Source organism: Laccaria bicolor, genomic scaffold (genome assembly GCF_000143565.1).
Source record: "Laccaria bicolor S238N-H82 LACBIscaffold_7 genomic scaffold, whole genome shotgun sequence".
NCBI classification, from domain to species: domain Eukaryota; kingdom Fungi; phylum Basidiomycota; class Agaricomycetes; order Agaricales; family Hydnangiaceae; genus Laccaria; species Laccaria bicolor.
In genome coordinates, this window is record NW_001889878.1 from 129,160 (window position 1) to 152,553 (window position 23,394).

The 23,394-nt window shown below is 48.3% G+C and overlaps 5 protein-coding genes across 5 annotated transcripts; 1 reads left to right on the plus strand and 4 right to left on the minus strand.

Annotated features, from left to right (window-relative positions):
• Positions 1–1,967: 1,967 nt before the first annotated feature.
• Positions 1,968–4,044, plus strand: LACBIDRAFT_316924 (uncharacterized protein; the record flags this gene model as incomplete). Its single annotated transcript, XM_001878654.1, has 10 exons — positions 1,968–2,272; positions 2,321–2,707; positions 2,768–2,910; positions 2,963–2,982; positions 3,034–3,082; positions 3,131–3,255; positions 3,313–3,403; positions 3,462–3,597; positions 3,653–3,841; positions 3,891–4,044. 10 exons carry the CDS (start codon positions 1,968–1,970, stop codon positions 4,042–4,044), a joined length of 1,599 nt encoding a protein of 532 aa, XP_001878689.1.
• Positions 4,045–5,619: 1,575 nt separating this feature from the next.
• On the minus strand, positions 5,620–6,788 carry LACBIDRAFT_247997 (uncharacterized protein; the record flags this gene model as incomplete). The annotated part of the gene is made up of 4 exons (XM_001878900.1): positions 5,620–5,922; positions 5,974–5,979; positions 6,034–6,492; positions 6,546–6,788. 4 exons carry the CDS (start codon positions 6,786–6,788, stop codon positions 5,620–5,622), a joined length of 1,011 nt encoding a protein of 336 aa, XP_001878935.1.
• Positions 6,789–9,119: 2,331 nt separating this feature from the next.
• Positions 9,120–11,111, minus strand: LACBIDRAFT_293534 (uncharacterized protein; the record flags this gene model as incomplete). The annotated part of the gene is made up of 7 exons (XM_001878901.1): positions 9,120–9,278; positions 9,332–9,677; positions 9,731–9,832; positions 9,881–10,238; positions 10,290–10,368; positions 10,430–10,895; positions 10,954–11,111. 7 exons carry the CDS (start codon positions 11,109–11,111, stop codon positions 9,204–9,206), a joined length of 1,584 nt encoding a protein of 527 aa, XP_001878936.1. The 3' UTR covers positions 9,120–9,203.
• Positions 11,112–11,678: 567 nt separating this feature from the next.
• On the minus strand, positions 11,679–12,770 carry LACBIDRAFT_325140 (uncharacterized protein; the record flags this gene model as incomplete). Its single annotated transcript, XM_001878902.1, has 3 exons — positions 11,679–11,983; positions 12,039–12,472; positions 12,532–12,770. 3 exons carry the CDS (start codon positions 12,768–12,770, stop codon positions 11,679–11,681), a joined length of 978 nt encoding a protein of 325 aa, XP_001878937.1.
• A 9,424-nt stretch (positions 12,771–22,194) lies between these two features.
• Positions 22,195–22,443, minus strand: LACBIDRAFT_316931 (uncharacterized protein; the record flags this gene model as incomplete). The annotated part of the gene is made up of 1 exon (XM_001878903.1): positions 22,195–22,443. One exon carries the CDS (start codon positions 22,441–22,443, stop codon positions 22,195–22,197), a length of 249 nt encoding a protein of 82 aa, XP_001878938.1.
• Positions 22,444–23,394: the final 951 nt, after the last annotated feature.

The window sequence follows — 23,394 nt, forward strand, 5'->3', positions numbered from 1 at the left end:
AGGTTTGTGTTTCTTGTTTTTTTCTTGGCTGGCGAATGGTTTCTGACGGACTTGCGTATAGCTTGCCCGTGCGGAGGCGAAGAAGCAGAAAGCTGCTGCTGCGAATGCGGCAAAGAAGGCTAGGAGGCAGCAGAGGGCTACTGAGGACGCTGAGTAGGATTGTGTTACTACTTTTCTGTAGCTAGCTGGAGTTTACTTTTTGATTCGTTGTGGATGAAAAATTGATTCGCACACGGTTTCATAACATATCATTGTCCTCCACCACCACCACTGACGGCGCGATACGAAACCGCCTCCACTGGGCATTGAACTGCTGAGTTGCAATTCATATCGAGCTTACCATGAATTCGAATGCTCCAGTATCTTCCCAAAGCACAAGTTCTCCAACCCACTCCGCCATCTGCTCCGTCAACACTCGTAACGCATCAGCATCAGCATCCACCGATGTTCTTGATCACTGGGGAGATCCCAATCATCACTGCACAACGCTGGGTCATGCCCTGCCCGTCTCAGTCGAGCTCGCTATTGCGTGTGGCCACGACAGGATTCTAGACGCAACTTACCTCTCTTTAAAAGCATCCACTATTCCGGCTCAAACCTGCCAGACTAGCTGCTTGATGTCAATTGGAAGTCCAAGGAGATCATCAACCGAGATAACTCACTCTCTTTGACCCCCCACATACCCTCGAATTTTGGATATGGGCGTTCCAGCAACCCCCAGCACACCGTCTTGCCCCAGGGCCAGCCCGTCTGCTTTAAACTGCTTCTCTTCTACGCAAAGGTGTTTCGATCGTATGGGCCGCCCTTTGGCCACCTGGATGCTGCGATGAGTAGGCACACAGGGTGCCAGGAGTTGTTGAAGAGGCTGAGGGCGGTGAAGCATGCGTTGTACGCCATTAATCATAGGGAGGAAATGGTTGGGCGGACGACGAAACAATTGGCTTCAGAAGATGTTGGGGTTCTTGGTAGGTCGCTGTCTAGGACTGTGGCGACGTTGGCAACAAACACCGCAAATGACGGATACGAGGTCGACAGTCCCCAGCAACACGTCTATACGGCCAGGTCACCAGCGTTTTTTCTCAACGAAAGGTACTCTGTGCGTCCGTGTCGAGTCTGCATTTTATATTCAAATATTGTGCGCCTCCTCTCCGTGTTTTTGTGAACCTCAAGGTACTTACCGATCAAATGTAGGAGTCGTTGATAACGTTTGTTACCTTGAACGACTCAAAACTCCAACACCTGCCTAGGTTGTCCTGCCCTCCAATTCAAATTGTCAACCTCACCGGAAGTGCTTGCCCCGTCGCCACTCTCGCTTTGTTTCGGACCGTCGATATCGCAGCTCCATCAGTTCCGACCTCAAGGAGGTCTTAGGCGGATGCTGCAGTTGCCTGGAGGCTACAGTTCGACCTAGTGTTTCGATGCCTTGTGGCGGTATCTGTTGGCGATGATTTAATCGAACGCCGGTCCAATGGATGTGATTGGCTGAGGTCTTTTGAGTTGTGACGTCGCGGTTGCCTGGAAGTACTGGGAGGCCGCGAATTACCAACTCAGGGCGGGAGCGAGGTTGTCTTTCTTCGATGGAATATCGTTGTCATTCTCGCTGATGACGAAGGCGCTGTTTAGACAGGACCAGGGAGGTTTGGTTGGATACAGAAGGTCAGTCTTTTTGTGCTGCATGTCATAACTTCGATCCTAAACTCAAGCAGGGGGTAAAGCATTTCCTCCACCTTATATGTTAAAGTTGCGGTTGTTCACGTTCACTTACTTGTTATCCTTTGTGTGCGAAGTTTGTATGTTCTCCGATGACAGCCACACATGGAAAGTTACGAACCAGAATTTTTGCGTTGATCGTTGATAGAAACCGCTGAATCTGTAGCAACTGGCCTTTGAACCGTTGGTTCGTGGAGAGTTTTTGCACGTGATCGCGTTCAGCTTGACCGGCACTTTCAACAAGGTCACTCGTCGAGATGCTTAAGGAGCCCATTGTGCTTGCCTCTCGCAGACTTGCTGCCCCGAGCTCTCCTCCGCGCAAAAATGTACTTGGCGCGTCCATCAACAGCCACACTATGTCGACAATGCGTGCCTCTCAAAGCGACTCGGTGGCTGGCCGCGCCAATGCTGACCTTCCGTCCAAACTGAACGCGTTGAATCTTGCGGAGAGCGACGACGACTCAGATATTGAGGTATTCGGTCCGTTTCCTGCTTCGAAAACAGAAGGGAAGTGTGTGAGGGCGAATTCCGTGGATATAGGGGGAAAGGCGAGCGACAAACCGTGAGGCTATCATCGTCTCTGCTTGTACTTTTTGCTTAATTCCCCCAGTGTCCACCCATTCTTTGTTTCGTCCGCTGCTATCAAGGCGTCCGCCTCAAGGCCTTCCGTTTTCACAAAGGCAAAACCTACCGAGGTCAAGGTGAAAGCGAAAGCAATATCGGCTCCCAAATCCACAGTACAAGCACCGCGCTCAGCTTCTAACGCTACCTTCCCTGTTACTTCATCCTCTGTTACACCCTCTGCAACCAACACTCGACCAGACGGCCCCACCCGAGACAAGCCAGACTCCACTCAAGCCGGTGAGTTTGACGTTGAAGGACGCCAGGCACCTCTTCCGAAGTACTCGTATCGCGATTATCATCATCCGACACCGACTGTAGTTTATACGCGCCACGAAGAGGAGGCTGATGACCTAGTTCTTGGACTTAAACCAGGGTGTGTACTTTGCCTACTCGTTCAAAGTTCGGAGAATATAAATACATACACGTTAACCAGGCCTGTTTCGCTTGACCTAGAGTGGTGTTTTTATTTCACGAAGAATAAGGGCACCACCACCTTGAACGAGAGGCGCGTTGCTGTAGTCCAGGTCACAGATGTTTGTGGCATGGTCCTTATCATTCAAATTTTTGGGATGCGCCGTATGTCAATTTTCTTGCGAGGTGTTTCAAATGTTCCTCATTACCAGTTCAGGATTTCCCAAAAATCTCCAGGTTAATTTTATACCTGTGACCTGATCGATCAAGTTTGACACTTTTTCACAGTCTTTGATTGAAAATCCCAATGTTCCGAAGATGGGCGTGAATATTTTAAGTATGCCGATGTCTCTATTAAATTTGGTCATGGCTAACACTGCTCCAGATGACGGAAAGAAGTTATTTAGGGACTATGGCATTCTTGCTCAAAGTTTGGTTGAACTGGGAGCTCTTGCCATGGTGGCAGACCCAGCTGCAAAAAGGAGACGAAAAATGGTCAGTCTTGCCAAGGTATGTAGATTATTGTGTTTTTCTTTTCTGCAAAGTCTAAAACTCGTTGTGTCGAAGCTGGTTGAGCAATATTGTGGAAAATTGTTAGAGAAAGGCTCGATTCGGACCGGAAATTGGGAAGCTAAACTAGATCAGGAACAAATTGACTGTAAGTTTCAGTTGCTGATTATTCTTGCTGGAAGTGTTTATAAATTGACCTGAATAAGATGCAGCAAATGATGCACATTCAACTATACAAGTTTACAATGAACTTGTAAAAATGGCAGATGAGATGTCCATCAATTTATGGGATGACAAGCAGACACATACACAGGCTGTAGGGTGGCATAGATCAACTCTCCTGTATGTATTTCTTTGTCCATATTGTGATCGTGCTGACATATTTATATACTAATAGTGCATCAAGGTCAAAACTTGAAGTATCATCCAAGATACTGGCACGCCCTCAACAACTACGTGCCTATCAGTATTGGCATCATCAAAATATGAGTTTGGAAAAAATGTGCATGGCATTGAGTTTGAAGAGTAAAGGGTATGGTCCCCAAATTCCTGGTGAAGATAAGAATTTGAGACCTTCTACTGTCATGTAAGCTCAATTTTCCTCAATGTATGAGATATTTAACCTCATGGTTTAGATCATATATTCTTGGAGCTCTTCAATCAGATTCAACACTTCCATTTCAAATTGATAAGGTAAAAGATTTGTTGCAGATGGAGATCACATCATGGTCTCGTCATCATGATTGGATATTAGATGCATGGGAGGAAAGAGCTTCAAATATACAGTGAAAGTTATCACTTGCTATGTATCTAGTCATATATCTGTATGTCTATTGTTTCAGACTAGACTGTTACAATGAAATATTTCCCAATGTAAGTAATCCTGATTTTGATTGACCCTATTGTAGTTCTACACAGTCACAATGTGCCAATACACTAGGTCTATTCTATAACTTTGCTCCAAATCCTGCAAGTGGGGTATTCAGTGCATCATAGATCTTCTGTGCCAGCCCTCTTGGATTAACCTGAACGACCTGCAAGTTCAATGGAGTTAGCTTCCACCAACAGAAGAGACTAGTGGTACAATTTACAAGATGGCCAGCACCTTCTACTCTTGAAAATGATGCAAGGTTTTCCACACCCCAAACTACATTATCTATAATGTCCATCTTAACTGCAGCTGGTCTGCTATCATCAGCACCTCTGGCATTTTCTTGGAAATTGACAAAACTCACAAGTAATCATCAATGGCACCATAAATCAAGTGCGTTGGCACGGTTCTAACATAGCTTCCCAGCAGCCTGTAACCGCGAGTTAATCCCAAACCATCTCGATAACACGCCTGAATTCAATTTGTTATATTTAGGTCATCATCCCCATGACTTGAACGTCACTAACCGCTTCCTGCGCGCGACTACACTTGAGAGTGACGCCAACCGTCTTACTTGGATAGTCTAGAGTCGGCAGCCCACGCAAACCACATTCCTAAAACGCAGCCTTTAGTAAGTCAGGAATTTGGAAGGACGTATAAACCCACGATGAAGAGCCTCAATACGCGATCATCCCAAGTCGACCACACGCCACGGCTCTTCATGGTCTTGTACGCCTCTTCCTTTGAAGGCCAGGTATCGCGTCGTTTCTCAGCACCGGAAGAAAGCATGTTCCCAGCTGGAGCGGTATATTCCCGTGACATACACATGAGCTCACAAAAGATGACGGAGTGAAATTTGATTTGTGGGTAGTACCCCACAGTCAACATTCTGCAGAGGCGATGTTAACCACGAGCGTACTCGATTGTGGCCCTACTCACAAAGAGACAGCTCCCATGGAATGACCGATACCAACAAGGTTTCGACTTTTGAAGTCGACGTCAACACCTGTTCCAAAGCCAGAGAGGAAAGAGTGTATGCTCCTTGCATAGTCTTCCCACTGAACTGAGTAATAACACGTCAGGAAGTAGTTGCCACACCGATAGAAACTCACAAATGTTCTCGTATCCCCAACTAAGCGTGTTGTCGTTGAGAATAGCAGCATCCCCATGATTGGGAGCGTCAATTGACCAAAATTCTCTAACCTTGACGCCACCCCTGCTCAGCAGTAACTCTTGAAGGTCATCAATGGTTGGTTCCCAGTGCTCTTTGTGAAAGCCGGTGCCATGAGCAAAGATCAAGGTGAGCGCGTCATCGTCGTAGGATACGTCAGGGATCCAGTAACGCTTTGCGGTGATGAGAAAAGGATAATTGGGACGAGGGTCGTAAACATAAGATTTAGAGACCAGCTTTTGCATTGTACTGCGTGGCAGGAGGTAAAGATGTAAGTACCGGCATCGGTCGAGAATGTAACCGTACTACTAAAAATAACTTGCTAACAACTCTTCTTCCTAATTGGCTTACCAACCCGACTCGCACTCTGCCGCCCGAGTTTTTCACTGATCCACCACCCAATATCAACGATGTCCTCCAATCCAATCGTCCCTCCATTTGAGCCCGCAACTTGGTATTTCGAGCCGAGGAGAGCGTACAGCACATCCTCTGTGGCCACGTTCCCCGTTGCACCTGGAGAATAGGGGCACCCACCCAGTCCCCCGACGGACGAGTCTATAGTCCTGACCCCGTGTTCTAGCGCAGTAAGGACATTAGCCACAGCTGTCCCATATGTATCATGAAACTATCAATCTATCAGCCCACGTATAACGCCAACAAAAAGAACCTCACTCACATGGCCCTATAATAAATAATAAAGCATCAGTACCGTATCCTCACAAAACGTACGACTCACAGCTAGCTTCTCAACCCGAACATCCCGCTTAACCTCCTCCAACATCTCCGCAACCTCATGCGGCCGGCCCTTCCCAACCGTATCCCCAAGGCTAACCTCATAGCACCCCATATCCAACAACTCCTTCGCCACCTCCCTCACCCGCTTATAATCCACCCGCCCAGAATACGGACACGCAATAACCACACTCACGTATCCCCTCACCCTCAAACCCCTGTCCTGCGCAGCTTGAGCAACAGGAATCAACTTCTTCAACGATTCCGCGGTGGTGCAGTTGAGGTTGGCTTGATTAAAGGCGTCGGTGGCGGCGGTAAATATGGATATCTCGTCCGTTAGGGTTGGCTGAGTGTCCAGCAGAGCAAATAGATCATCAAGACCTCGCTGGTTTGGTACGAGCACAGAGTAATGCACGCCAGGGAGGTGGTCAATGCCTTTGAGCACCTCCGCGGTGCCCCCCATCTATAGTACCACATGAGCATACTATTTGGGTCGTACAATGCAAGCGCACTTACCTGTGGAACCCACTTTGGACTGACAAAGCTCCCAGCTTCGAGGTTGGTCACCCCAGCTCGGGCGAGGCGGTTGATGAGCTCGACCTTTGTCTCCACGGGTATGATAGCGCCCTTCTCATTCTGCAACCCATCTCTGGCGCCCACCTCTACGATGTTGACAACATGTTTCCTGGAAGAAGGAGCTAGTGTGCCCAGAGTCCGTCTTGAAATGCGCCGTGACAGGAATCGTGTTGAAGAGAGCATCAAGAACCATCATGCATAAGGCCTTCAGGCCTTCAGGACTCCGCCATTTTATGTTTGGACATTATAACACATATAGTTAGAAGCAACCGACAACTTTTATACACAAAAATCTCCAATGAAAGAAAAAATAAATCTGTCCATCTTCAGATCCCAGTTTAACATCAGTTCCGCTTATCCAAGCTCGCTTTCGCCAGTTTGCTCCCAAGATCAGTAGCCACGTCCACCGAAATATCGTCTATCTTCTTCGCCTTCTCAACCTCGTCTGCAGAATGTTGTTGCATGTACGTGATGGACGCATCCTCCATGACTTCCTGTATACCAAGACATAAGCACCAATACAAAAATGATCCAACACCAAAAACGTACCCTCGCAGACTCCTCCTTGTACTTGTGAACGTTCTCCCTGATCAAAGCAGCCTCAGGGTGAGAATGTGCCAAAGAAGCCATCCTATTCATCGCCTTGATGCTGAACGCCGCCTTTCGCCACAACTTCTTGGCGTTGAATGCCTTCTTCACGTTGGGCAGGAGATCCGTCGGCTCGCCATCCGCTCTCGGCACGAAGTGCGGCTCAGTATCTGCCAGCCACTAGAATCCAATCCGTCAGTCGTCCGATATTCACCTGCGCACACCAAAAGGCAAGACACACCTTGTGCTTCAGGCACTCAGCAGCCGTCGGCCTGTTCACGGGATCAATCGTCAGACACTGCTTCACAAAGTCCTTCGCGGTGTCTGAAACACCTTCCCAGTACTCCACAGGCTCGAATTTATAGTCGCCCGCAATGATCGCCTCCATTTCCTGCTGTTGCGAGTCACGGTCGAATGGTGTGTAGCCAGCCAGAAGGAAATAAGTGATGACACCCATCGCCCAGATGTCTACCGGCTTGCTGTGTCCAGCTAAAGTCTAATTAGATCGGCAGTCGACCACAAAAGGGAGAACAACGTACTCTTTTTGAAGATCTCTGGAGCCATGTACTGCCGTCGCGTTTAGGTAAATCAATAGCAAATCAAGACAAAAACACACCCCTGGCGTCCCACAAATCTCAGTCAACATGGTCAACTTTTCCGTATCCATGATCCTGCTCAACCCAAAATCAGCAATCATGATATCGGCCTCTTCAGCCTGCGTTCGGAAGAGCAAGTTCTCCGGCTTTAGATCTAGAATCTAGTCAGATACCACAATTGAAACAAAGAAAGTCAACAAACCTCGATGGACGATACCCTGGTCATGGAGGTATTGTACGGCTTTGATGATCGTCCGAACCAGATCGGCAGCATCGCTGGGCGCGATGTGTCAGATTTTTTACCAACACGAGCGGAAACGGTTAACGTACGCCTCGTAATAGTTCCCCTTTGCACATATCCGATCAAAGAGCTCGCCGCCCGTGCAGAGATCAAAGCAGAGGTAGAGATTGTGAGATGTCTTGCGGTAGTACCAAAATCAGCATTTAGATCTCTGCAAGTTCGCGCGGCATAACCGACCTCGAAATAATCGTGGAGAGTGACGATGTTGCGATGACCGCTGGATATCTTCTTGAGTACTGCGATTTCGTTGCGAACCTATGTAAAGAGAACGGTTTAGTTCATCGATGGACCTTGAGATGAGAGTGGACACACCATATGTTCTCTTCCCTCCATCAACTTTTTGTTAATGACTTTGCAAGCATAATATTTTCCGGTTTGGATGTGGATCGCCTCCTTCACGATAGCGTAGGTTCCATCCACTGCCCAGCGTCTTTCCCGTGCGGTACTGTAGGGATATTTATTCAGCAAATCCAAGAAACTAGGGGGGTGAATACGACCTACCTGGCATGGGACGGTGGTAGGCATTGTGTACTGATTACGGGAGGGAACGGGAGGCTGTTGGACGGTTGGCTGAGGATAAGAGGGATAATGAACACAGCCACTTACAGTCACTTTGTCTTGTCCTGTCTGGTACAGCACTTGACGGTCCTCCTCAACCGCTCCCTTCAGTCCATGTCCCGCAGTCCCCTTTCGACTCTCAGCATCATCATCATCAACAGCTCTTCGTTCAGCTGCCACACGTATCTCCTCTTGCTGTACGCTGCTGGCAATTGAAGTTTTCGAAGACTTGCCAGCAAACGCTGCTGCAAGCTTATCAGCACGGGAGTACCGCTTGAGCCGGTCAATCGTGTTGTTGTCTGCCTTGGGCTGGCTTTGCGTGGACCCCATGGCGCGGAAGGGAGTGTGAAAGGTGAGGTTGTGGATCCGAGAGGCGTTCAATGTCCAACTCCTCTTATAAGGTGACACCGCCACGCGCCTGCGGCATTGCACCCTGACTGGTCTTGGTTATTCTTAGCGTCCCCCACAAGAGCCCACTGCCACCAGAATTATTACTTTGCTGTACATACGCCAGATATAACGTATCTATCAATCATTATGGGGTATATCGTTTACTCATCGGTACTTCTCCTCAAATCTTGAAAAGACAATCGCAGAAAGGGCCTTGACCTCTCTCAAATTCAACAAGCCCTACAACCAACCATTCAGCCCTCACTCCAAAACACCTGGAAAAAAGCACTTACATCAACCAACTCATTAGGAACACCCCTCATCGCCTCCATACTCCACCCCGCAAGGCCGGGTAACAATCCCGCCAACCTAATTCTGACATCTTCCTGCGAACCAATAGAAGTCGCACTGTCCACAAACACTTTTGACTCCAGATGAGCCAACAGCGTCTGCGCAGCTTGATCTAAACACGTCTGGAGAACCAATGAGAAATCAGAAGACGCAAACACCGAGCGCGTCTCTTCAAGGAGGGCGGTAAACGCCGATTCTTCATAATCTATCCGCGTTTGCTGGAAACCACCTTGGATCAATACATGCTGGATCGTTTCAGGTGTCGGTGGGAAGAGGACTGATGCAAAACTAGATTCGGTATCATGAGGGAAATAAATTTTCACTTGAAAAAATCAACGTACCTCGTCCGTCGGTCAGTACCATCAACACGCTCTACCTTCTTACGCACATCACTAAGCAGCCTATGCAAGTCCTTTGCCGCAAGCTTGCTTTTTAAAGATACCCTGCACCATAATTAGCAGTCCATCTCTCTCTCTCTCGAGAAAGCTCACCCATCAAAAACCTCTTCGACACCCCTCCTCACCCTCTCACCCACATCCTTCCATCCAACATGCAACAACCACCAACTAAGCGTCAGATACTTACTCTCGACCTCTTCACTAATCCCTCCTTCCTCCCCTTCCCCCTCCATCTCCGTCCCGGCCATCAAATCCTCTAACGCCCTCCCACCCCCCAGCAAAATATTGCTCATCGTCAACTCTGCAGCTAACCTCTCCCTTAGACGCTCTGACCGTTCCTGCTGCAACACCGAGTGCACATACTTCGTGTGAGCGAGAATAGTGAGTTGGATAGTGGTAAGCAGGGTCAATAGTGTTGTTGAGTAAAGCGTCGTTAGCGTACGCGTGAAGGCTGCAAAAAGAATATTGTAGAACAGAAAACTACGAACAAAAAAAGGCGTACTGAGCATTTTGACTTCATTCCATAACTCAGTTTTGGTTCTTGGGCCACTGAAGTCCGAAGCGCTGATCATACTGTCCGACTAAAATAAAAACCCCAGCATCAGCCCTCAACTGAAATCATACAATAAAGGAAAAACGCACCAATCCCGAATCGGCCACAGAAGAATTATCACCCGAATCATTCGTCAAAACCCCGAGCGACGACTGAACCTCAATTATCGACTCGGACGACGCGGCGAGCAAGTGGTGTCCGGGCGGAGAAGACGACGACTCCGTAACCACAATGGAGGAGGACGACGCCTCGATCCAGCTCGTCATACTCGTCGCCATATCCCGCTGGCCCTCATCAACCACCACCACGGACCCAGCATCCGAGCGCGTTTCCTGCAGTTCTTGGTCGACGTTATGAACAACATCAATGCTCGAAGCAACACTCGACGGCGGCCGCTCTATCAGCCTCCCTTGCCGCACCCTCGACCGAGCTTGTAATTCTCGAGTCAACGCCTCGATATCCATACCCTCGATAATCTGTTCCGCAAGGTCCGGAATGAGAGCAAGGATCATATACGACACATCTTCCTGTGTCTGCGCGAACCTTCGCTTCAAACTACCACTTCATTAGCCCCTCACTCTTTAGATAGTTCAGAATAAACCTGAGCACATACGTCTCGCGCGCGCTTCTCTCCTGCTCCATGCCATCTTTGACCTCTTCCAGCCTGTCATTGAAGTATCGTTTTGCGATATAAAGGCCACCAACGCAGAAGGCTGTTATAGATAGGCCTTTCCGGCGGTCGTAGATGTACGTTCGTACTGACTCTAGCATTTAGTTCATGATACTAGACGACAAGGCTTGAATCAGGAAACCATATCCGGCAACTTCGGGCCTACGGCGGAAAGCACATGTCTCCATGAGATGTTGACCTCCTCTCTTTGTGCTCACTGGAGGAAGGGTTGTCAATGTCCCATGGCTTAGTTGGTTACGGCGTCCGACTGTCATAATATGAGGTTAACAGCATTTGTGACATCGGAAGATCGAGAGTTCGAGTCTCTCTGGGACAGTGAAAATGTTGGTGATATTTTTTCCAATCAATTCTTGTCTCAAAAAGTTTTGTCAAAAAGTAGCCACCACTCAACCACAACTGCGGGGATGAATTATCGTATATTGTCTGAACGTAAAGTAGTGACTACATATGCTTCCCCCATCTTCTTTCCTGGGTGGAGACAAAATCTAAAAGTATCATACAAACCACTATGTGGGACTGTCCCGATATCAATGACGACGTTACATCGCATAACCAGGTGATCATGAACGGTACCCAAAGAGAATCCAAAGCTCAGCTGACAATGAGAGATGAAGGCACCAAAACAAAAATAGGTGCCAATCCAAACGTTAATCGGAACCTCCTTCCAGTGCCTTGACAATGCCGAACGCCGCACCAGCCGCGATACCTCCGACCATAAGTGTGGTAACTGCGCCCCACACGTACCCACCAGCCCCGGTACCAGCACCCGTTACCCGGGCCTTGACAGCTCCAAAGATGAGGAGAACGATGCCAGTGACAATGCACGAGTAGACGAGTGCTATGTGCGCTTTGGGAATGAAGAAGTAGGGCAACAGGGGGATCACACCGCCAACGAGGTATCCCATCCCAATGGTAAGTGCTGAGACGTACATCCGCCGGTCCGGGATTTCCTCTACGAATCACACATCAGCTCAGAGCGTTTTCTGATGTGAGGAAGAGTACCGTACCCAGGCCTTGACCAAACTTGAGCAAGAAAGCAGTCAAACCAACCTCCTTGCTCCACCTCAACCTCGAGGCTTCCACGTCGCTGCCCGAACCCCGAGTAGCAAACCCTTCATCATTCACCTCAACCTCCCTAAGACACGACGCAACAGATCGGCACGTCTTATCATCAACACCAACCGGTCCAAGCACTTCAGCAACCTCGCGCTCCATCTCACCAGCGCAGCTCTTCACCACGCGTTCCGCAGTTTGGTGATGGAGGTAGCGGTAGTGGTCGCGCTCAGCCTGCGAGGCAAGGAAGCCACCTATACCCATAGAAATAGCGCCCGCAATCAGTTCAGCAATGCCGCCGAGCACAACAAGTTTTGATTCCCCTAGAGAAGAAAGTCCAGCCGCAAGCGCAAACGGCACTGTGAGGCCGTCTGAGAGTCCGATAACACTGTCAAGTTTTGCGTTTAAGAGCTCGCCGAAACCCAATTAAAGTGTAAAAAAACGTACACATCCCGCACAACATCGGGGTCTACTAGAGTACGTTGCTCAGTGATGAGTTCCTTGCAGCAAACGCCGTTTTCCCGCTCAACTCGATCGCACTTTGCTGTTATGGGGGTAGACACGCCCGAGTGGGCTGTGAGGGGCCACACAGGTGGTTTTTGGAGCTTGCTGGGGGCTTGTTCGCGGGGAGGCAAAGGTACAAGGGTGGGGGCTGATGAAGTAGAAGAATCTGAACTTGAGGACATGGTGGTGCACTCCAAACCTTCAATATTGCTTCAAAGACCGGTGACACACGCGTCACGGACCGAAATCATCACGTCATCAGGGCATAGTTACACAAGAAAAATTATTGTACATGGGTAGTAACAAATGATACACCAAGAAGCATCACTAGACTTTGGCAGTAGCAGGCGTAGCAGTGTCAGATGTCGTTGGGTCGCTAGATTTGGCGGCAGTGGTGGCCGTGCTGGTAGTTCCTGTGGTGGTCGTGGAGGTGGGCGCCGCGACTGCATGAGAAGCCGCCGTGGCTACAGCATCAAATTCGTCATCGGGAATGAGGAATCCTGGGGGAAGCTGGTCAGGGAGGGGCTGAGTCACGTCCGGATCAGTAAACTGCATCATGTACCCCAAGATCTATGCAAGAGACGTCAACACTAACAAGAGGGATACAAATGTGGGCAATTACCTGGGGACCTGGAATGCGAATGATAAAACCGTCTTCGGCTTGCGTATAGGAATATGTCTTGCTGGACCCTTGGTCCTGGTGAGTTGAGCTGGTGGACCAGCAGAGAATGCCACCCGAAGATGCACTAGCGTTTTCATAGGCCGAACCCTTGGATGCAACGTCAGTCGCCGATAGCGCGACCTTGATAGTAATGTCCTACGCATGAGAAGAAGAAAAAATTAGCGGAGGATAGTGAGGTGATAGAATAAAGAAAAACCAACCTTGCAGAAGAGGAAACCGGCTGGGAATGTGGGAAAGAGATACTTATTAATCTTATCAAAAGCACCACTAGATGCACCCTTAGTTCTCAAGTCATCGATAGTTTTAATATCCGCAGGCCACTTGGACCAAGAAACGGTGTCGTCGATGTGGTAGAAACCGTTTGATTGCTTGAAAAACTGAGGTTGGAACCAGCCTGAACGATCGACAGTTACCAAGGTGGCCCGGAAGCCAATCTGAACCGTAATTGACGAGTCTGCTGAGAGGGAACTAGAGGATGAGCTCGCGCTGGAGGATTCGCTGTGGTAGGAGCCAAAGAAGAAATTGCAATCCGATTTGGAGGTATTCGCCTCGCTAGACTGACTACTCGTGGAGAACGTGCTCGTGACAGTGTGGTTCATGAGGAATTCTTGCCACCTGCTGCCGCCCGATGTCTTCTCTGCAGGAAGAATATCAACATCATTAATGGAGGCAATCTTCGCATTGCCCATTGGCGTCAGGTTGGTCGGAGCAGGAACCGCCGTGGTGGCATTGTCCTTGTACCGCAACGCCTTTACACGAGCGGTGAGTTCGGCAATGTCCTTGTTAAGTGAATTGATCTGGGTGGTGATCAAAATCGTCTCATTTGTGGTGTCGGTCGCCTCAGCAAGAACCTTCGCTGACAGCAAACGAGTGTATGCACGAGAAGCTTGAGTAACAGAGAGCTGGGCTGAGGTGACTTTGCCCATTCCCTCTTGTATGTTGGTAAAAGCAGCATCAGCAATCCTGGCAGTCTTGGCCGCTTTGGTAAAATCGCTCATGACGAACTCATTGTTGGCGTTGATGCAAGTCTGGGCAAGTGAGATAACGTTGCTTGTGTAAGTGGTCGACAGCTCAGCTTGAGCTTTGTCATAAGCCGACTCTGCTGCGTCAAGCTTGTCCTGCAGGTCCTTGAGATCAGTCGTGGGGCTGTGCTGTATGATGGCAAGGCGTGATTGAAGAATGTCAAGAGCTTTCGATTTGGCATCGATTTGTTGTTCAATCAAGTCGGGGTCCGCGGTGAGATCCTCCATGGTAAAGTTGGTGTCAAGGCTTTGATACCAATCAATAGGTTGCATCTGAACAGGATAAACCTTCAAGCTTCCGTCCAAGGAGCTGGTGGCAGACTGGCGAAGGGCATCCTTAGCGTCCTGCAGGAATTCGGCGGCGCTTTTGATATCCATATAACCAAGGTATTGACGAATCGTATGCGAGTAACCGCGAACAACAGCATCGCCATACTTTGATGCGAGTTGAGCTTCACGAATAGGGGTAATATGGGCAAGCCGACGAGTGACATCCTCCAAAGCATCGCCCTTGGCGCTTTTGATCAAGTCGTCGCGTTCAAGCTCCCAGGCTTGCTGAGCCGTCAAGTACTCCGTCATAAGCGCATCAGAAAGCTCCATACGATTGACCTTGCTGTCGGTAGTAAGCTTGTTGGCAACTGCAAAGGCAGGCTTTGGTGTGTCGATGGAAGAGGAGGCAGTCCCACTAGTTACGCCAGCGTTGAGAGCTCGAGCGGCAACGGGTCCCCCAGCCGCAGCCGCGGTCACGGGCGTAGGCGGAGTATGCTGGGAGGCTATAAGGTCCTTAACCCAACCGGTCGCAGGTACCTCCCTCAAGAGCCAATTACGGATCTGATTTTGCTGATGCGCGAAATTAATGGCCGATGGCTGGATACCTGGCACCAGATTGTTTAGACATTGCTCGTAAACAATTGACAAGTTGATCCCGTTGGGAGCGCCGATAACGTTTCCAACGTTGTACAGTTGGTCGGTCAACCTAAATTCGCTCTCGTTAACAATCGTTGGCTTGACAAACGGGCCATAGACGCCAGCGCTAGAGCTATCCCAAGCATACTGCTCTTTAGCCAAAAATCGGCCTGGGAACTGAAGCGCAAAAATTTGACCCGAGCTGGGCGCAAACAATTCGGTGATTTTGCCGACAAGAATGTCGATGAACGGCCCAGTCGTTGGTCCCGGCGGCGGAGCGGCTCCTCGAGCCTTAAATGGTGGTTGTTCTGCGTCTGCATTCACTCCTCTCGCAGCACTAGGTGCACCGGTAGTCCCACGACTTGTAGCGAGATGTGCCAGATCAACTTTGATCATATTTCGCAGCGCTGCGATCTGCTCCGCAAATTCCGGCTGACCAGAATGGGAAAATGCAATGTTTCGCTGCTGGGCGTAGCCTGCAAAGTTATCTGACAGACCCAAAGTGTCGATGTTTGCCTTGAAGCTGTCCTTAACGTGTCCTTCGGGATAAGGATAGAGAATCTGGGAAGAGTGTCAGAATATGTTCTTAACAAAGATTCTACAAGGAACTCACCCCAATAAAGGCCTGGTCCATTGCCGAGGGAACGTGGTTATAATCCGTCGAATGGAAGTCGAAAAAGTTTTTGAGGGAATCCCAAGCACTCGTAACCTTGAGCTTCTTATCCGCGTACAACATGACCGATTTCTTGTCAAACGGCGTCGCAACCGACACGTCTTTATCCGGTTGATCTGTCGTTTCTGTGAATGGGGACACATGCTCATGCTTAAGACCAAGAGCGTGGCCGATTTCATGGTAAAGCGTTCTCTCCTCAACCCGCTTCACCCAATCACCCTGCGCTTCAGCTGCCGTTTTCGGGATAACTTTGCTCAGAACCATCGAAGATTCTACTGATCCGCCTTCCAACGTGATATCATCTTGACTTTGGCGATACTTAATGGATGTCTTGCCAACGGCAGACCAACCCGTAAACTCGCCTCCCGGAATTTCACCAAAATAAATGCGTATATCGCCTGTGGCCTTGACGGGGTCGAAAGGAACGGCGGTGAATTTGAGGTTTGTAATACCCGAGTAGTACTTGAAGGTATCGGCAATGCGTTGCTGACGATACGGCGTGGCATCTCCAGTACCCTGGATGAAAGAGTACGTGATAGTATCGCCGGGGAGCCACAAGTCCTTGTTGACCGTGGCAACGCCATGAGCAGCACCCTTGCCAACGTCATCGTCACCGAGTTGGGAAGCGCACCAGTCAACCACGACGTCATCTTCGGGGTTGACTTCGTGGCTGGGATTACCCACGGTGTCTTCACCACCGCTAGACACGCTGTTTAGACGTTCTGCCCGAGCGGCACGAGCGGTGATGCACCAATTTGTGAACTGGTATCTAACCTCAGACCAATTGGAATTTCGGTACTCTTGAAGAATCCGGTCTCTGGCAGTGCCATCAACGCCGGCAACCCCCAGAGCGTATTCGAACGTCCATACCGGATCAAGAAGAGGAGTACCGACGGGATGAGGGTAGTTGATTGTCACGTATGCCTTGTCGATGTCAGAAAGCTCATTATTAGGTTTGACCTCGATACCTTCCTCATTCATTGCCGCTGGCATAAAGTACCTGATCATGAAAACATGAGCATTGATCAAAAAGTTCACGATGAGACTGACATCATGATAGATTTCAGATCGAGCTCGGAGAAATTGGAGACGTCCTTCAACGCATAAACGTCGAGAATTTGATTGATGACGTCTTGCCTTGTCCATCCTTGAGTGACCGTGTAATAATCGATAACCGCTTTGAAAAGAATGAGAATGCCAACTTCAAAAGAGCGTGTCGATAGGACTTACCATCAGGCTTCAAATGGATCTTGCCACCGCGCACGGGAGATTGATGCTCATGCATCAAGCCCAAAACATGACCAAATTCGTGTAGTATGACACCTCTCTCGTTCGCGGTAGTATTGGCAACCGGAGTATCATCTAACCAGCCCAAGTTCATTGTCGGAAGTGACTGGGCAACTTTGTTAATTTCCTTTGCAACATACGCCCAAGAACCGGAACTTGGGTCGAAGGTAATACGAATATTGGCCGATTGGGGCGAATCCAGCTGAGCAAACTTGACATTTGCATACTTTGTCCATTCCGTAATGACATTGGAGACCTTAGCTCGCTGATTAGCTGTTCCGGTTATGAAACCGTAAGTGAGGGTCTGCGCGAAAAGCTATTATTTGTGCTGGTGAAAACGGTGAAATGAAGGCTCACAACGCCGTTGTCCCACAAGTTGCTGGATTTCGTAATAACAGCCCTCTGAACGGTCAAACCTAGCTGGTCAGGCGTAGATCTCATGGATTCCGCGGCGCCTTTGTCCACGGCAACTTCAGCACAAGTGTACCTAAACCATTCCTCACGTGGGGGCTGCCTGACCTCGTCCGATACAGTGGCATCGGCAGCAGCGGATGTAGGGGGGACGTCGCCGCCAATAACAACGGCGGCAGGAGGGGCATTGACGACAAGAGATGCAGTGGAGGCAGGCTGGGTACTGACGGGAAGGGAGACAGCCGAAACAGGAGGGGAACTAACGGCAGCAGAGACAGGGGCGAAAGGATGAACAACGGTAGCAGCGGAGCCAGTACTGATTGAAGGAGTAGCAATGGAGCCAGCGGAGGCGGGAGGGGTATTGACTACTGGGACAGCAGTGGAGGTAGCAGGAGTTGGCTTAACAATCTGGGGGGGAACAACAGAGGTTGCGGGAGGTGCTTCGCTCATTTTGAAACGGATTGGAGGATGGTTGGGAAGCCATATGCGCCAGGTTTTATAGTCGCATGATTCTCCTTAAGGCACTTTTCGAAGACAGAAGGAACGACGGGCGGCGGTCAGGTGAAAAACAACAATACCGCTGAGAAACTCAAAGATCTGTCAGGTTCATGAAATTGAAGTCGACATGAACCCAGTCCTCCTGCGGGATCGCGGCATCGATCCAAATTGGTCATTGACGGATTTCACGACTATATCACGGCGCCCAACGACCTATAGAAACCGTTAGCTGACTGCTGGAATGGTAGAAAAGTCGTGCCTTGCATCGGTGCTACAATTGTGCCAGATTGTACCTCGTGGGAAGCGTCAAAGCCAACGCAAAGATACCGTGGGTTTGGAAAGTCAAGGCGAAAGACGCAGATAGATCCCAAAAGACACTGGTTGACAAGTTTGAAATGATGATTGAGCAATGATTGAGCGCTGTCATGAGTTTGAGCCTTTGTTCAAAGTTTGAATTCCCACACGACGTCGCACCAAAAATTACGAAATAATACGAACAAAACTCTACAATATTGGTGCGCATTTCAAACACTCAAAAGTCATTGTATTAATCGTGCAGCTCTCGGCGCCCGTATACGAAGGTAGACCTTGGGTAGACCTCTTGTGGAATCCGGGTTTTTGACCCAAACAAGACTTGAAAGATCGGCCCTCCCTACTTGAGTTATTTTGGGAACAGGGCATTTTAGAAGAAAGACATACGTTCCGTGGAAGATATGTATGACATATGGTCAGCGGACCCAGAGAGCTGATGAACAAATAACCGCAAGTTCAAAACGGGATATTTCTCCACGACATCTGCAGATGCAAGGTGCGCCCATAGTACCATCCCAGTCCTTTCGTATTCACGGACGCCGGATAAACAAGGATTGATCTTTCCAATCGACCAATGCAGCACTGGGCGCTGGTCTGTAAACCGATGCCGCAGTTTTCCTAGAGGGAATACAAATGCCGCGCTACAAAGCCCCTGAGGTTTGAAAGGTATCCGTCACGCTGAATTCATGATCAAGAAGTAAATGGATTGCTCGATATTTATCCGGGTCGACAGGCGAAGGTCGGGGGCAGGAAGTTTCCTTGATACCACGGTGCCATCCCGCCCTCAGTTTACCGTTGCTGCAAAAGCTTTCTAAGATATGCTGGCCTTTGGATGCTCCAACTTGTGTTTAAAGGGTGAACAGTATTAACTCTCGCGGTCATCTGGCAAGGAATCCTCCTCAACATCCTCGCAGCGATTACGTCGGGCACTCGCCATTTGTTACATCCTACTACACCTAGCTATAGAGGTCTCCCATGTGGCCTGCTTAGCCGTGAATATTTGAAGTTCGAAGTATATTCGAATGGGCTCCTCTCGGTTTACATGTCGTGAGTCATAGAACAAAACTACGACACAGAAAGCCCTGACGTCTAGCGACTTCACAGTTCAAACAAAGTCTGATCCGACACCTTTGTTCCGTCAGTCTTGTGGATCGACCTGCCACTTGGGCACAGCCAAGGGTAATTATAAAAAGAACACATCCTTTTCCCAACTTACACCGTATATCTCGGTCATTCATGAGCAATGTCCTCCTCCCTATTCATGACGACTCGCCTTTAGTAAAGGACATGAGGAATCAGGATGCCCCTCCTTATGTCTACCTTCATTTTGCCTCTTATTTCCGAGTCTATGTTGGAGTCAGACAAATAGCAGTCCCCCAGCAGTGATTGACAATTTGCCGCTATCTCCAGTGTTCTTTGGAAAATTTGACGCTAACTGGATGGTTTTCGGGACCAATTATCTGACCACGCATGTCAATCTGTGTTTGATCTGTGTCTCTTTTCATCCAGATTTACTTTGGATTTACTTCACACATTTGTTTGAAATAAAGATATTGGGCCTAAAGCTATAATGGAAGGAACAGGCGACAAATCAAATGGGTCACAACTCATTGTCAACTTCAAACGAAGCAGGTCTCGTTTCGTCTAAGGTTCAGCTAATAAGGCCGTTAAAAAAAAATTGGAAGCTGAAAATTTTTGGCCCAAAAACATTATAGACGGCCTTCCTGATGGATAAAGTATACATAATAGATACTAGAAAGCCTCAAGGTGTGCTAAATGCCTCAGGATGCGCCAAAAACACCAATGGGACTGCTTACATAAGGCAATAATAACATGCATTGATAATTTTCGTTAGTGTGGCAACCGTCAAAGACCTTTGATTATGATTTGTTAACATATTCTGGGGCACGCAAACTCACTGTGAGATTCCACAGAACAGGACACTCATGCCGTGACTCATTCTGACACCAACGAGGTTCAGAGGCCACCTATTTCAAGCTCGGAAATTGTCAACAAGGAAACATGAGGTCAGTGTGAAAGATGAAAACGTAAGGTTGTTGACATTGGAGGATTAGAGGATTGTTTTTGTCGATCCCGAGCAGAGCTAACCACCAACAATGTGATCCAGTGGGATGTGAAACTGTGTGGATAAGTAAACCTACTTTCTGTTAGGGTTTCAACATGAAACTTACTTACATCTTCATGTCAAACCATTCTAATATCATCTCATTTGTGTTTGCCATGCACAGGTGCCCATGCATTGGGTCTGCAATGCATTTTCAATGTCGAAAGGAGGACCAGGAGCATGGCAGTGACGTCATATTTCCTAAAGTAGACATGTGCCTGATTACGTTGGGTGGTTTGTTCAGCCCAGTGCTCACTACCAAAAAAATCGACCCTAGGTCTTTTTAAAAAATCCCGACACCCCCTTGAGCTAATAATATGTAGCCGGGATGGGTAGGTCATCTTCTGCATATTCCAAAGGATCAATCCACTCATGAATTCGATGCTCTCGTGCCCAGTCACGTAGCTTGACGAAATTCTTGCATGTGTGTGCCTGTGTGCTGTATCCAACTGTTGGAATAATACTGTAGCATTTCATTCAATTCGACAGGGCCTGTGATGTGTGACAGGCCTGTGGTTTCAACAACCACATAAATTTGCTGTGACAAGCCGAAAATTTGGGCAAATTTTCGACCACTTAGCGCCGGAGGCCACAAATCTTTTTGACATTTATCACATGAGTGCCAGATGATTTCGACACCTTACAAAAATCTGTGTGACCACCATGACATTTCAGCAATTTGAAGGGCACTGTGACGCGTGACTGTCGAATTGAATGAAATGCTACAGTACCCTAGTATATGGTCAACTATTTCACAGACTTTGTAGATAGATTGAGAATACTTAATTACTAAGCCCGAGGACTGTTGAAATCGACTCAGCAAGTGCGTGTGATCAAGGCAAGGTGGGGAATAATATTCCGGTTGTCTCTGGGTGACAGAGGCAAACAGATCAGGACAGACAAGAGTCGACACACACACACAGAAATGAGACACGACACGCGTGATGGAGAACGACACACCTGTCCAATGTTCAACACATTTGATGGCAAATGTTGGTCACTTGCTCAGGAAGGTGTGTCGAATCTTATCTGCATGATACCATACTATCTCGATTGATTCCGCCCTTTTTGGATTATCAGAAAATGAAAATTTGATGGGTGATGGAAATTAGCTATGTATCATACACCAAAGATTCTGTGGTTAAGTCAAAATCTGCCTCTCCATGCTCAAGTAAAATTTAGGATTATAAGTTTTATTCCTTAAACTACTTACTATACAAAGTTATACATAAATTCTAAGAGAGGGAGCAACCTCATGACCCTGGAATGTATGCACCAAGAATCCTCACTGTCGACGGCCTAGTATCAGCGCATCTGGGTGTCAGTATGTAGTCTTGGTGGCCGTGGTTGGGCGGGATGCAGTGGTGGCCTCATCACAAAGGGTGCTGGCATTTTTGCTGTCATTTGGGGTTGGTTAGTGGGGAGGTGTGGGGTACACACCTGGCTGCATGGTGGGTGCCGTATCCCCTGTTGGTTTGCCAAGTGGCACTGGGTCCTCGTCAATGGGCCTCAGCGCTGGATTCTGTCTGTGCAGGCATTTTCATGGGCCGATTCTGTCAGTGTGGGTGGTTTATCCTGGGCGCTGGGTTGTTGCTGTTGGTAGATGGATGGTTTTGTGGGTGTTTTCATGGGTGATTAGTCATAATCTGAGGGTTGGGTTTGTGAGAGGGGGTTGAATTGGGGGGAGTGGTCACGTTTGCTGTGGCACAGGGTGTGGGAGGTGATGGTGGTGGGTTGTTAGCAAAAATCCGGGGCTGAACAAAGTGGAAACCACCTGAAAGAGCCCATGACCATTCTCTTGGTCCTTGTCAGCCATAGTGAGGGTGCAAGATGGGCAGGAAGAGAGCGAGGGGGGTGGTGGGGCACAGGCAAGCAAATGGCGGTGGTGGTGATGAGAAAGTGGTCGTGACCAAGTTGTCACAGCGATCATCACGCTCATAACTTGTGCCGAAGTTTCGAATTTATGCATGGCACACTCGAAAATGCGAAATCACAAAGAACGACACATTGTTACCAGGTGTGTCGCTTCTCACATGATGTGTCCTACTCCTCATCTGTGTGTGTGTGTCTCCTCTTGTATATCCTCCAAACAGATGGGTAACTACAGTACAAGACTTCATATATATATTGTAGACTACAAAATATAAGGGGATAAATGCAAAACACCCCTAAGAATGCATGGAAACAATCAATGGAAGAAATGTACCTGAAATCAAGTGAAATCCGAAGATGGGGCGCATTGCACATGCTTGTAAAGCTCCTGAAATTCCAACAAGGACATCACCGGAGGTCTTTACCTTCCCCGGGTTAATCCATATGGAATCCATGTGGAATCCATGGAATCCATCAGCCATTCCATGTGGAATCCATGGAATCAATCTTGGCTGAGATCACTGCCAATTTGTTGTTCCATGGACATCATGGGTTCCATGTGGAATGATCATGGAATGGTCATGGAATGGTCAATTCCATATGGAATCCATTGCTATTCCTGGATTCCACTGAATTCCATATGGAATTTAGGCATATCCACATTGGATTCCATGGAGCATTCCATATGGATTCCATGGAAGACCAATATACAGTTGAGTGCAAAAAGAATGAAGGTTGGTTCATTTTTCTGGTTCTTTCTAAGAATCTATTGTACCTCAAATGTATTTGTGTATTCTTTTACATTATGTAGTTGTGTTACACTTCCCTTGGTATGGACTAATTTCAGTGAAAGCTGGAGCCTTGAGAAGGTTTTTATTCTGGAGACCATTTTTGGCATCTGAAAAAAAAAATATGCGCTAACTGGGGAGGTAGCCAGAACATACCTCTGGTCAACCTGAATGAGCCTATCAAAGAATTAGTCAAAAATACTGAGTGGTTAGGTCTGTAGAGGCTTGAA